Raw genomic sequence first — 14,021 nt, 5'->3', positions numbered from 1 at the left:
GCATCATTTCATTCCTGGACACAGAGTCCCCCAGGCATAGGGAGGGGACCCCAGGTGGGGGCTGAGCTCTCTGAGGAAATATTCAGCAGCGTCCTCAGGTGGAGTCCCAGAGACTGGGACCTCCCTTCACTACTTTCTGCTTTTTATAAAAAGGTCCCTCCCTTATGCAAATATCCCCTTAGACCACAAGGTAAAAACAAAGTACCTGTTCACTTAAATTCGGGTTTCTCCTCATGCTTGAAGAGAATTTCTGGGCTTCAGGAATCTCATCTGCAAGAAGATGAATCCACTGTGGTTCTTCCTCTTTCTGGTGTCAGCTCCCAGAGGTGAGTGTCTCAGGGATTCAGACGTGAACACTTGGGGAAGCTGCATCTGAGCCCATGAGTCACAGTGGTTCTCTCTGTCCACAGGTGCCCTGTCCCAGGTGCAGCTGCAGGAGTCGGGACCCAGCCTGGTGAAGCCCTCACAGACCCTCTCCCTCACCTGCACTTTCTCTGGATTCTCATTAACCAACTATGCTGTAGCCTGGGTCCGACAGTCTCCAGGAAAGGGGCTGGAGTGGGTTGGGGGTATATATGTTGGTGGAAGCGCATATTATAACCCAACTCTTAAGTCCCGGCTCAGCATCACCAAGGACACCTCCAAGAGCCAAGTCTACTTATCGCTGAGCAGCCTGACAACTGAGGACACAGCCGTGTATTACTGTGCGAGAGACACAGTGAGGGGAAGTCAGTGTGAGCCCAGACACAAACCTCCCTGCACGGATGCCCGTTACCACCAGGGGTCGCACAGGACCCAACAAGTACAGGGCTGCGACCTGCAGCAGGTGCATATATGGACTGGGAGGGGATTCTTGTTAGAACCTGTGCTTTCCTCTTCCAGCCCAGGACCTCTACCAGAGACCATGTTCTATATCCTAATGTTTCTTTGTTGTGGATTATGAGGTGTGTAAAAAGTTTTGTGGGCATGTACATATTTGCCTAATTTTTATTTTTAAATCTGAGGACCATCTGAGGACTCAGTGAGAAGATGTCCACATGCAAGCAAAGGAGAAAGGCCTGAGAAGGACCAAAACCTGCTGACACCATGACCTTAGACTTCTTGCCTCCAGGCCTGAGAGGCATCCATTGCTGTTGTGTAATCCACCCAGTCTGTTATTCTGTAATGGCCACACTAGCCAACGAGTACACCTATAATATAGACGCAGATAGACACATATGGAAATGTAAGTATCGTATTGGAAAAGAAACATCACCCATTCTTCAGAGGTGATATGAAGCTGTGTCCACCCTGGATCTCAGCCAGCACCCTCCTCCACAACCCTAGAGAAGGACAATCCATGACCATCTTTATATGGAAGCATCCCTCCCACCTGCACATCACACCCAGGCTCAAGGGGAAAGCACAGCATCTGTGCTACTCAGAGTCAGGGTTCTCATCTTCATTGACATAACTCTCTGAAAGTCAAAGCATTGATCAAAATGAACATGAAAATCTTCTGGTCATTCCTCCTCTTGCTGCCATCCCTCAGCTGTGAGCATCTCCTGGGTCTGAGGAACGTGGAGTTATGGGGTGACATCCGTGAACTGGGTGTATCCTTGTTTCTCCTTCACCAGGTGTCCTGTCCCAGGTGCTGGTGCAGGAATTGGGCCCAGGACTATTGAAGACCCTCTCCCTTATCCGCTCAGTCTCTGGATTCTCCATCACAAACAGATCTGGCTGCTGGGACTGGATCCCTCAGCCCCCAGGGAAAGGGCTGAGGTGACTGGGGTGCTTTGGTTCTGGGAATAGCACAGCATACAAGATGTCTCTCCAGATATGACTCTCCACCTCCAGAGACACCTCACAAATTCAGTTTTCCCTGCAGCTCAGCTCCGTGATGACCTCGGACACAGCCCTATGTTACGGTCCCAGTTGGTTCAGTGAGAAGTCAGGGTGAGTCCAGACACGACCCTCCCTGCAGGGGTCGCTCCAACCACCAGGGGGCGCACAGAGTCACCAGGAAACAAGAGGCCCCATTTCAGGACAGGTGCAGAGGTTGGGATGGAGGGATTCTCTCTTAGAAGCTGTGGTTTCTCCACTGGATCATTGCCACCCCGGAAGCCTCATCCACAATGATTCCAGGGAACTTTCTTGTTTCTAAACTTGAGACGTTTTTCATGGATTCAGGCTTGTCTGTCTTTCCTCATCTATCTTTGAAAGAGCCGCACAGATATATTTCTTCTTGAGACCTTTATTTGAAGGTTAGGTCACTACTTTCTGTTAATAGTTGTCAAGTTTTTCATCCTTTCATGACATAAATAATTTTTACTGTTGAACTTTAAATCTGCTTTCCACCATCAGATGGATTTCCAATTCCTCTCATCCTGACAACCTCTCCCGTCCTGTCTGATGCAATGCCTTACACTTGAATAGTATGAGTCATGTTGATATTCGGAAATTGATGTCCATCCAGCACTGCAGTCATTTTCTGCTCAGGGGACCTTTGGAAATGTTGGGCCACAGGCTGGGCTGTAACATGTGGGCTTTGTTTCCTGTACCTTGCCATCTAGTGTGGAGATTGATAATAGATAATTAGATAAAATAGAGCCATAGATAAAAGGGAACAAAAACAAGTATATCCTAGTCGTATGGAAAATAACCATAAAAACTGACTACATAACCCATATTTAGGGAATGGTAAAGGCTCGAAGGTGTAAAGATGATACAAGAACCCGTATGAAGTTATTTGTATTAATATAAATATTTTTAAAACTGTTGTAAATACTTTTCTAGCTCACTCCTCAATCACTTGATGAGTGTCTGGTTTTTTCTCTAAGAAATAGACAAATATATTCCAATTGGTGGCCATTGGAATTCCTTCCAGCAAGTGGATGAGGGGCCTTTTGCTCTACATCATCCCAAGTATTTAAATTTTTTATTATTTTGTGCTTTAACTGTTGTAATAAGTGAGTAGCAGTATTTCATCATCGTGTTATTTTATGTTTCCTTAATGAAGAATCCTTTTAAAACCTTTATCTCTTCTATGTGTAGGTATCTTCAAATCACTGGCACAGTGTACATTATTTTCAATATTTATGGCTGTTGTTGAGCTGTTAATTTGCTGTATATTCATGATAATAGTCCTTATAAATATGATACTAGAAAGCACATTCTCCAAGTCTGTGCCTAATTCCCTTATCAGTGAAGTTATTCTTACTGTTTCTATTGTTGTTTTCCGAACAGAATTTTTAATGGATACAGAAAAATTACAAATTTATATTATGAATGATGTTTGGTGTATTATATCTAAAAATTCATCTTGTAACTCAAGGGCACCCATAATTTCTGCCATGTCCATACTCCAGGCCACTTTCAGGGATGGAGGATAAGTTCACCTTCTTGAAGGGAGGATGACCATGATGAGGTACCTGAAGTTATTCCTTAAGGGAGATTTATCCTACCTTCCCCATTAGATATATTTATTCAATCTCTTTATATAAGTATGAATCAAGGTATTTGTTTCATACATTGAGTTAAGGTTATATATTAAGACATTTTCTTTGCTTCTGTAACTGTGACCACTTGTCAGCCATGGGGAGCTCTTTCAGATTGTCTCCTGTATCCCCTTTATGGGTCCCCATCCATTTGTGTGAACACTTCCTCACTTTCTGGTGCTACAAGAATCTGCAGGATAATCGTGTGTATTCTCTTCTCTGGCCCTAGAATTAGCCATGCCTCAGCTGAGTTGTGGACCCTTTTCTGTAGAATAGTAATAGGAATCAGAAGACTGGGTATTAGGATACTAATGTTGGTGTCCTGTCTACTGGGAGCATTGGCTCTAGACCCTATAAGCTAAAAGACCTTGGAAATATATCTGTGTGCACTACCCCACGTATACACACACACGTCTGCAACTAGCTCTGTATCTCACCTTCTGACCTGTGTTAAGGTAAATGTGAGACAATTCTTACATCTCAAATCCTAGTGCAACAACACATGGTTAAATCCAGAGTTTCCACCTTGCTTGGCTGTTACTTTCTATCCAACAGTAAGAGACCTCTCTCCACCGATGCCATCCAGCTACTAATTGTTCAATTCCACATGCACAGTTGGAACTGAACGCTTAGCCTGACTCCTGATGGAAATACCGTTATCCACCAGGCTCTAGTGCTTACGTGCAGTGGCTTAGAACTTAGCCATCAGACTCCACTCATTTCCAAAGTCACTTAGGTCAAAACTTATTTTCACACCTTCTCCAGCCATGTTAATTCATAGATTCACTATGATATTAGTTATCATCTATACAGTGTGCATCGTTCCATCCTTCAGTCTCTGAACTTCTAAATGAAATTTATATTTATATTAAAAAGGTTCTCCTCTTACTGTATATATTTTGACATATTCGTAGGGCAATGATTCCACCACTGCAATTTCATAGAGAAGAATTTCACTATCCTTAAATATTGTTCATGTTTAACTTATGAAAGACCTTCTCCCAAATTCCTGCTAAATGGTTATCTTATTGGTTTATATATAGACTTGCCTTTTCCCAAAGGTGAAATAGATGAAACTGAACGTTTTCAGACCGGTTTTTTAATTAGCAATATGCATTTAGGATTCCCTCATGTCCTTTCATGGTGTAATAGTTTAATATTTAGATTGCTGAGTACAATTTCACAGCATGGATACATCACTCATTTTTTATCTGCTAAATTATGGAAGAACGTATTTGTGGCTTCCATTTTTCCTCAATTGTAAATGAAGAGACCACAATAATGCATGGGCAGTCAAAGATGGAGCTCTAAGTATCAAGACACTTATGTAAATATTACGAGCATGACGTTGGGGTCGTACATTAAGTTCTGCCTAGGTGTGGAAGTGACTGCGGGGAGGAAGGGCTCTTATGCAGAGACCACTCAGCTGACCCAGACATCGTGCTGAAAGGAAGTCAGAGCCCATGAAACGAGAAATAAACCTCCCATGTGAAAAGTGCTCTCCCCCATTTAGGTGTGGAAGTGAAACAGTCCTTCACCTCATTCTTCCACCTGCCTTTTTTCTGTAGAAAAAATTTAGCCAAAGAATAAGTTTAATCTGAGAAGTGAGCAAATGCAGAAAGAAAGGAAGACTCTCCAATAAGACTAAATAATAATAGTTTGGTCATTAAGCAAATAAAGGACCTTTAATTCCTCCTCAAGGGCTATAGATAATATTCTTGCCCATGGCCCATGAGCCGTCTTATAGATACTGAAACTCCCACCAGGAGGAAGACGTTAACTCCATGATGACCAGACTGTAGCCATGACATAAGCTGCCACAATTCCAAGAACTGGCCTCAAGAGATGAGAACAAACCGACCCTGGACCTGAAGATTAACTCTACTTAAATCAATCAAGATGAGGCAGATCAGACCACCTCATGACCAACTGCAAGACGACTGTCACAGCTGACTCTGCCGTTTCTGCCCGTAGCCCCTCCTTCCGCCTATAAAACGCTTTCCCACAGATTCTCGGTGCAGGGTGACCTTTGGAGAGAAGTCAGTCCCCACCCCGGGTGCAGGCAGCCAAAATAAAGCAAACTTTCCTTTCACCAACTTTGCCTCTTTATTGGATTTTCAGGACCCAGCAGCCGGACCCTGCTTTCCTTTGCAGAGGGACACTCTTATCACCAGGAATGGGGAATTCAGGCCTGGAAGCGTCTATGAACAAACCATGCTCCTTTTTTAATGACTACGCCAGCCCAAACCCTGCTTAGGTTCTTCACTAATTGAAAACCGAAAGCACACATTTCCTCCTTCTACAAATTCCTCACAAATATTGCATTTTGTCTAAAAGTATAAAAGCTGCTTGTTTTGGTCACTTCTGGGTCCATTTCTATGGCACATCCATGCACATGGCTAAATTTTTTTTCTTTTCTCCTGTTATTCTGTCTTTGTCAATTCTGTTATCAGCCCAGCCTCAGGAACTCAAGAGGGGCAGAGGAGGAGATTTCCCTCCTGACATTTCCAAGTTGTCTTCTCTTCAGCCTCACGCTGTACAACCTCTTAGGAACCTCAGTCCTCACAGCCACTGTCACTCTGTTGACATCACCTTGCCAGGTGTGTTCTTCTGGAATCTCTACTTTGCATTTCCATCTCACCATTCGATATTTCTTCAAATCGGTATAAGATTTCCGTGTCCATTGTCTGGATATACACAGTTTATTAGTCATTCCCTATGAAAGGACATGTTGCTTTTTCCAAATTTTGGCAGATATCAATAAAGCTAACTAAGCATCGTGGGCAGGGTTTTCTCTGGACTAAAGTCTTACTGTCTTTCACAAACATGCAAAGGAGCACTATTGCTGAAACATAGATAACAGTATGTTTAGTTTTGCAGGAAGCCCCCAAAATGTCTCCCAAGGTGCACCCCGTTCTGCATCCCCACCAGCTGTGAATGGACCCCCTGCTGCTTCACATCCTGCAGGTGTTTGAGGTTCTCAGAGTCCTGATCTGATCCACTCTTGTAAGTTTTCAGGGATATGTCCTTGTTCGGAATGGCACTTCCCTGTGACATATGTTCTCCCACAGCCTTATTTGCAAACTCTTTGTCTTTTTGGTCAGGTGTCTGTTAAGGATTTTATCCCATTTTTTAATCCTTTTCTTTCTTTCTTATTGTTGAGTTTAAGGCTTCTTGCTACATATTAGATAACAATCAGATATACTACATATGTCTTTTGGAAATATTTTCTGCGAATCTCTAGCTTGCATTTGGGTAAATTTTAAATGTTTTTTTTTTGCTTCTCAATTATTACTTGTTGTGTTTCTATTACAATGAAAAGTGAAGTTAAACTTTCACTTCCTAAGCCATGGGAACTTCATGTGGGAACATGTCACAGTACACTCAAAGGCCTCTTTCAGATACTACAAGGATGGAATGGGAAAACAGAGGGGGGACTTCTTCAGAGATGCTCTTCTGGAAAAGTAGAAATGTACTAACGTACCCTCCTTCCTGTGTTGCTGGTGAGAACTGTGCTGCGTGTCCAAAGAGACACAGATCCTTGATGAGAGAGTGAGATTTCATCAGTAAGATTGACCGTTTCCTAACAATAAATTGTACCCCTGATGGATCTCAGTTTATGAATGATTGTAACTTGAATGATTCAATGGATTTAGCAATGGTTGAAAACAAAATCAATTCCTTGAATTATTATTATTAATTTTAATTTATGTTGCCCCAGAGAAGAGTTTGACAACCACAATTACTTTGACTTATACTTCTTAAATTTTAGATACCTTGTTGTTTCCTAATAAATATTTCATTACATCCCTCACATTTGAAACTGGATTCCAAGTGGACCTAGAAGATGAAATGTGAGGATAGCGAATGTCTCTACATTCAGTAACATCTAAGAAAACTAATTTAATATCACACGAGAGCATTGCTCATTTCCAAGTATACTTCCTGCTTCTTCTTTTCTCAATGATTCCAACAAACATACTAAATGACCTAAACCATCTGTCCTCAACGTTCCTGAAATCCACAACTCATTCTGAGCTTATACTCTCAAGATTTTATAAGGGAAAACACAGAAATCATCAGAAGGACCTGTCCACGTGGTCCCCATGAAGCCACCACCATCAGCCCTTCTCCCTCCTACCACGAAGGTCAGGCCCTCTTGCTGTGACCATCACTAGTAACCTGCAAAGCAAGATGACTGAAATCTCTCCACTTCTTTTTCCCATCACCCACTGGGCGTCTCTAATAGATATTCCCTCCAGCATTATCATATGACCTGGTCTCCGGACTGAATGGACCCCAATTATCTCCACAAAGGAAAAATAACTTTTTTCAGTTCTGGTGAGCTAACACATTTTTCCTAGGGTTAAATAGACCCTAACAACACATCCCCACCCACTGAAACATAAAGTCTCCTGTTATATACCCTTCTATGTTAACATGAATTTGGATGGATCTCCTCTAATCTACCAGCTCATGAAGGGCAGGTCAGATGCTGGGGCATCTGTTCAAATGCAGGCCCTTCTTCCACCTGCTGAATAATGGGCCCACCTGGTTCTAGGTTTTAGATGCCATTCCTTCCATTATCCTATCCCATGGCATATCAGCTCAATTTTCAGGTCCTGACAACAGGGTCCAGACTTGTCTTGTGATTCTGGCCCATATTACTTTGTTCGGCTCTCCTATTATCGACATTCAAGCAGGCAGATTCTTTAGTATTTAATTTACTCTACAAATATTATTGGACAAGCTAGAAGAAGTATCGTACTCTCTTCATGAAATAGTATGGAGAAAATATCTTCTCACAGACGGCAGGCTCGACATCAGTCAGTTTACAGGTGAAATCACTGGGCTGAGGGAGAGCTGACCTGCCCCTAACCCATAGGTGTGACCTCTCAGGGCAGGAGTGGAGCCAGGGCTACATGTACAGGGTGTCAGTCAGAGATGGGGACTCACATTGGTCTTTCTGGTTCCCAGGAGAAGTAATATCACTGATGACACTGAGGTCAACATTCAACACCCCTGGCAACCCCACTATAAATTTCAGACATACCATTACCATCGTGATCCCCAATTTACATCCTTGCAGACGGAAATGCAGATGGTGAGGCCACATCCTCAGTACCCACAGTGAGATGGGATGGAGCTGTGCTCTGCTCTCCAGCACCCTTACTGATGTGACCTCAGGCACAGTCCCAGGACTCAGTGACCCAGGGACTCTGGGGAGCTGCTCTCGGTGGTCTTTTCAAGGGAAACTGCTTCCTGAGGTGGGGGCTTTCCTCTGACCATGACACCCTCATACTCTGCAAGCCATTCACTGTGAAGGTTTACTTCCAACAATCATGCATGTTCTCTCACCTAGTGCAGTGGGAACTGTGTTCCCTGAGCTCCAATGTCACTGGCTGTGACAGGGAGAGTAAAAATGAACACTTCTAGAAGGAGTGAGTCTGTGCACTGTGACCAGGTCACCTGCCCAGCATGTTGGAGTCCTGACGGGCTTCCAGGAGCTGTCTGTTCTTAGACCTTGCTAGCCCTGGGGATTCCTCAACGTCCACCTGCAAGAAAGGAGCCCTGAAGCTCGCACTGTTCCTGCAGACACTCACTTGTGCACAGGAAACAGGCAGGTCAGGCTTCAGGCCACGTCAGCAGTGCTGGGATCCATGACCATCTCAGCAAGAATGACTACCTTGTCCACAAAATACACGGTGTGTTTACTTGTTATGAATAAATCCACCTCCAGAGTAACTCTTGTTAATATTTAAACTGTTTCAGGTGAAGAAATGTTCACCCAAGTTAAGGGACACACGGAGTCCATTGTGAATTATGATAAACATTAAATTTTACCTCACTCTGTCTGAATTCAATGTGATTATTACATGTACGGTTTGTCTCAAATACTTGCACATCCAGGAAATAAACATGACGTAATACAGAAAGGAAAAAACAAGAGTTGGAGGACCCTGAATGTGTGATGGGTATTTATATGAAATATATACATCCATGGAATTAAAGTCTACTGCCCAAATCTGCCGTGAAACCTTGAGCACAGCTGATTTCCTGACTAGCCCTTCAACATCATTTCATTCCTGGACACAGAGTCCCCCAGGCATAGGGAGGGGAACCCAGGTGGGGGTTGCGTTCTCTGAGGAAACAGTCAGCAGCGTCCTCAGGTGGAGTCCCAGAGACTGGGACCTCCCTTCACTACTTTCTGCTTTTTATAAAAAGGTCCCTCCCTTATGCAAATATCCCCTTAGACCACAAGGTAAAAACAAAGTACCTGTTCACTTAAATTCGGGTTCCTCCTCATGCTTGAAGAGAATTTCTGGGCTTCAGGAATCTCATCTGCAAGAAGATGAATCCACTGTGGTTCTTCCTCTTCCTGGTGTCAGCTCCCAGAGGTGAGTTTCTCAGGGATTCAAATGTGAACACTTAGGGAAGCTGCATCTGAGCCCATGAGTCACCGTGGTTCTCTCTGTCCACAGGTGCCCTGTCCCAGGTGCAGCTGCAGGAGTCGGGACCCAGCCTGGTGAAGCCCTCACAGACCCTCTCCCTCACCTGCACTTTCTCTGGATTCTCATTAACCAGCTATGATGCAGTAGCCTGGGTCCGACAGCCTCCAGGAAAGGGGCTGGAGTGGGTTGGGGCGACATATAGTGATGGAAGCATATTATAACCCAACTCTTAAGTCCCGGCTCAGCATCACCAAGGACACCTCCAAGAGCCAAGTCTACTTATCGCTGAGCAGCCTGACAACTGAGGACACAGCCGTGTATTACTGTGCGAGAGACACAGTGAGGGGAAGTCAGTGTGAGCCCAGACACAAACCTCCCTGCACGGAGGCCCGTTACCACCAGGGGTCGCACAGGACCCACCAAGTACAGGGCTGAGGCCTGGAGCAGGTGCATATATGGGCTGGGAGGGAATTCTTGTTAGAACCTGTGCTTTCCTCTTAATGCCCAGGACCTCTACCAGAGACCCTGTTCTGTATCCTAATGTTTCATTGCTGTGGATTATGAAGTGTCTAGAAAATTTTGTGTGCATGTACAAATTTGCTTAAATTTTATTTTTATTATAGTTTATATTATGTAGATATATATATTCATGTGCGTACACACATATAATACTCAAGAATTAAAGCTGTTTATCATTTCTTTATTTACCTTTTTCTTAAAAGAACTCCGAAAAACCCTGCGGCTCACCATAATGTTCAATTTGAGCCTGAAGTTCGTGAAACTTGTAAATATCCTGAGATGCACATGAGATTTTTAAACAGTATTAATGGTTGTTTTGTTTTGTAGATGTGGAAGGAAGAGACACACCGTCCTGCTTTCGGGCAACCTGTACAGGCATTCTGAATTCTGCAGCAGGCAGCGTTATAGACTCTAACGCCAGAGCGCTCCAATACTGCACATGCTATTATCCTCGTTATTCACAGATTCCAAATCTGCAAATACACCTACTTCTAGCTTTCATGAGCACCCCAAAATAAATACTGTCATTTTGTGGTTATTCACGGACATTAAGAATGTGGCCGGTTGTTTGAATCACCCAACACACTCATACACACACAAACACACACACACACACACGCCCAGCTGAGGTCAGTCAAGGTGATGCTCTCTCTTCTTGTTTCAGCTACCATCCTGTAATTGAGCACTTTCTGGGGTCAAATTGGTGCCATGCTTTTCACATTTCCGTGATTCTTGTCGATTGCCTAAAGTAGTCCCAGGCATAGGGCTGAGGAACAGTCTAGTGTCCCTACGCACAAATGGCTGTGAGTGGACTTAGGGAAAATATACATGAGACATCAGCTTCATTCAGTCATGCGTTATATGGCCATGGGTGGTGAAATGATACTCATGTTTCCAATATAAAGTTCACCCAAAACCTGAAAACAAAACTCGCTGCTGCATATGGGATGCAGCCTTGGAAAATTGGCTTAATTCCAAATAGAGCCTGGCAAGTGGGGGCTTATGGCCAAGAAGAGGTGGGGTGGAGTGGACTGGAAATTATTAACAGAAGAAATACAGCTAAGGAGATTCTTGTTACATAGACTCAAATGGATTCTTGCTAAATGGAAACCAGGGTGATCAGATACCGCGTGGGTGATAGGAGGTTTGATGGCTTTGATCAAATACTGAGGGTGATCAGAGTTCAAGGATAGGGGATTCTCATTATTCTCACTTAGCAGGGCTCTTGACAAAACCTGGCCACGCACATATAAACACAGAAGCCCACAGGTCAAGACTACTTGAGAAGAGAATTACAAGGATCCTGTTGGCTAAGGGGTGGTCAGGGGTCTTTGTCACCTTAAGAAGAGGAAAATGAACAGACAAGTAAACCAGGGATGCACACAAAACACAGAGAAAAGACCATCTGAGGACTCACTGTGAAGAGTTCCGTCTGCAAGCAAAGGAGAAAGGCCTGAGAAGGACCAAACCTGCTAACACCGTGACCTTAGATTTCTTGCCTCCAGGCCTGAGAGGAATCCATTGCTCTTGTTTAATCCACCCAGTCTCTTTTTCTGTAATGGCCACACTAGCCAACGAATACACCTATAAATAGACGCAGATAGACACATATGGAAATGTAAGTATCGTATTGGAAAAGAAATATCAGCCATTCTTCAGAGGTGACATGAAGCTGTGTCCACCCTGGATCTCAGCCAGCACCCTCCTCCACAACCCTAGAGAAGGACAATCCATGACCATCTTTATATGGAAGCATCCCTCCCACCTGCACATCACACCCAGGCTCAAGGGGAAAGCACAGCATCTGTGCTACTCAGAGTCAGGGTTCTCATCTTCATTGACATAACTCTCTGAAAGTCAAAGCATTGATCAAAATGAACATGAAAATCTTCTGGTCATTCCTCCTCTTGCGGGCATCTCTCAGCTGTGAACATCTCCTGGGTCTGAGGAAGGTGGAGTTATGGGATGACATCTGTGAACTGGGTGTCTCCTTGTTTCTCCTTCACCAGGTGTCGTGTCCCAGGTGCTGGTGCAGGAATCGGGCCCAGGACTATTGAAGATCCTCTCCCTTACCCGCTCATTCTCTGGATTCTCCATCACAAACAGTGCTGGCTGCTGTGACTGGATCCCTCAGCCCCCAGGGAAAGGGCTGAGGTGACTGGGGTGCTTTGGTCCTGGGAATAGCACAGCATACAAGATGTCTCTCCAGAAATGACTCTCCACCTCCAGAGACACCTCACAAATTAAGTTTTCCCTGCAGCTCAGCTCCGTGATGACCTAGGACACAGCCCTTTGTTACTGTCTCAGTTTGTTCAGTGAGAAGTCAGGGTGAGTCCAGACACGACCCTCCCTGCAGGTCCGCTCCAACCACCAGGGGGCAATCAGGGTCATCAGGAAACAAGAGGACCCATTTCAGGGCAGGTGCAGAGGTTGGGATGGAGGGATTTTCTCTTAGAAGCTGTGGTTTCTCCACTGGATCATTGCCACCCCGGAAGTCTCATCCACAATGATTCCAGGGAACTTTCTTGTCTCTAATCTTGAGACTTTCATGGAGTCAGGCTTGTCTGTTTTTCCCCATCTATCTTTGGAAGAGCTGCACAGAAATATTTCTCCATGACACCTTTATTTGAAGGTTAGGTCACTACTTTCTGTTATTAGTTGTCAAGTTTTTAATCGTTTAATGACATAAATAATTTTTACTGTTGGACTTTAAATCTGCTTTCCACCATCAGATGGATTTCCAATTCCTCTCATCCTCACAATCTCTCCAGCCGTGTCTGATGCAATGCCTTTCACTTGAATAGTATGAGTCATGTTGATATTGGAAACTGATGTCCATAGAGCACTGCAGGCATTCTCTCCTCTGAGAACATTTTGAAATGTCGGGACACAGGTTGGGCTGTAATATGTGGGCTGTGTTGCCTGCACCTTGTTATCTCGTGTGGACATTGATAATAGATATTTAGATAAAAGAGAGAGAGAGATAAAACGGAACAGATACAGGTATATGATCATCGTCTGGAAAATAACCATAAAAACTGGCTACATAACCCATTTTTAGGGAGTGGTAAAGGCTCGAAAGTGTAAAGATGATACAAGCACCCGTATGAAGTTATTTGAACAAACATAAATATTCAAACAAATTTGGTAAATACTTTTCTACCACACTCCTCAATCCCATGGTGAGAGTCTGGTTTTCTCTCTAAGAAATTGACAAATGTATTCCATTTGGCGGCCATTGGCATTCCTTCCAGCAAACGGATGAGGGGCCTTTTGCTCTACATCATCCCCAATATTTGAATTTCTTAATATTTTGTGCTTTAACTGTTGTAATAAGTGAGTAGCAATATCTCATGATTGTTTTATTTTATGTTTCCTTAACGAAGAATCTTGTGAAAACCTTTTATCTCTTCTTTGTGGAAGTATCTTCAGATCACTGGCAAAGTGTTCATTATTTTCATTTTTTGTTACTGTTGTTGAGCTGTGAAGTTGCTGTATAGTCACGTACAAGTCCTTTATAAATATGATATTAGAGAGCACATTCTCCTAGTCTGTGCCTAATTCCCTTATCAGT

General features: G+C 43.8%; 1 pseudogene and 1 gene segment (V, D, J or C); both read left to right on the top strand.

Annotated features, from left to right (window-relative positions):
- The first annotated feature begins 248 nt into the window (after positions 1-248).
- LOC116748676 lies at positions 249-1,117 on the top strand. The segment is given in 3 exon segments: positions 249-326; positions 411-826; positions 1,112-1,117. Coding segments are annotated over 3 exon segments (468 nt in total).
- An 8,628-nt stretch (positions 1,118-9,745) lies between these two features.
- Positions 9,746-10,370, top strand: LOC116748815 (annotated as a pseudogene).
- Positions 10,371-14,021: the final 3,651 nt, after the last annotated feature.

Source organism: Phocoena sinus, chromosome 2 (assembly GCF_008692025.1).
Source record: "Phocoena sinus isolate mPhoSin1 chromosome 2, mPhoSin1.pri, whole genome shotgun sequence".
Lineage (NCBI taxonomy): Eukaryota > Metazoa > Chordata > Mammalia > Artiodactyla > Phocoenidae > Phocoena > Phocoena sinus.
This window is presented reverse-complemented; position numbering and strand designations above follow the sequence as displayed.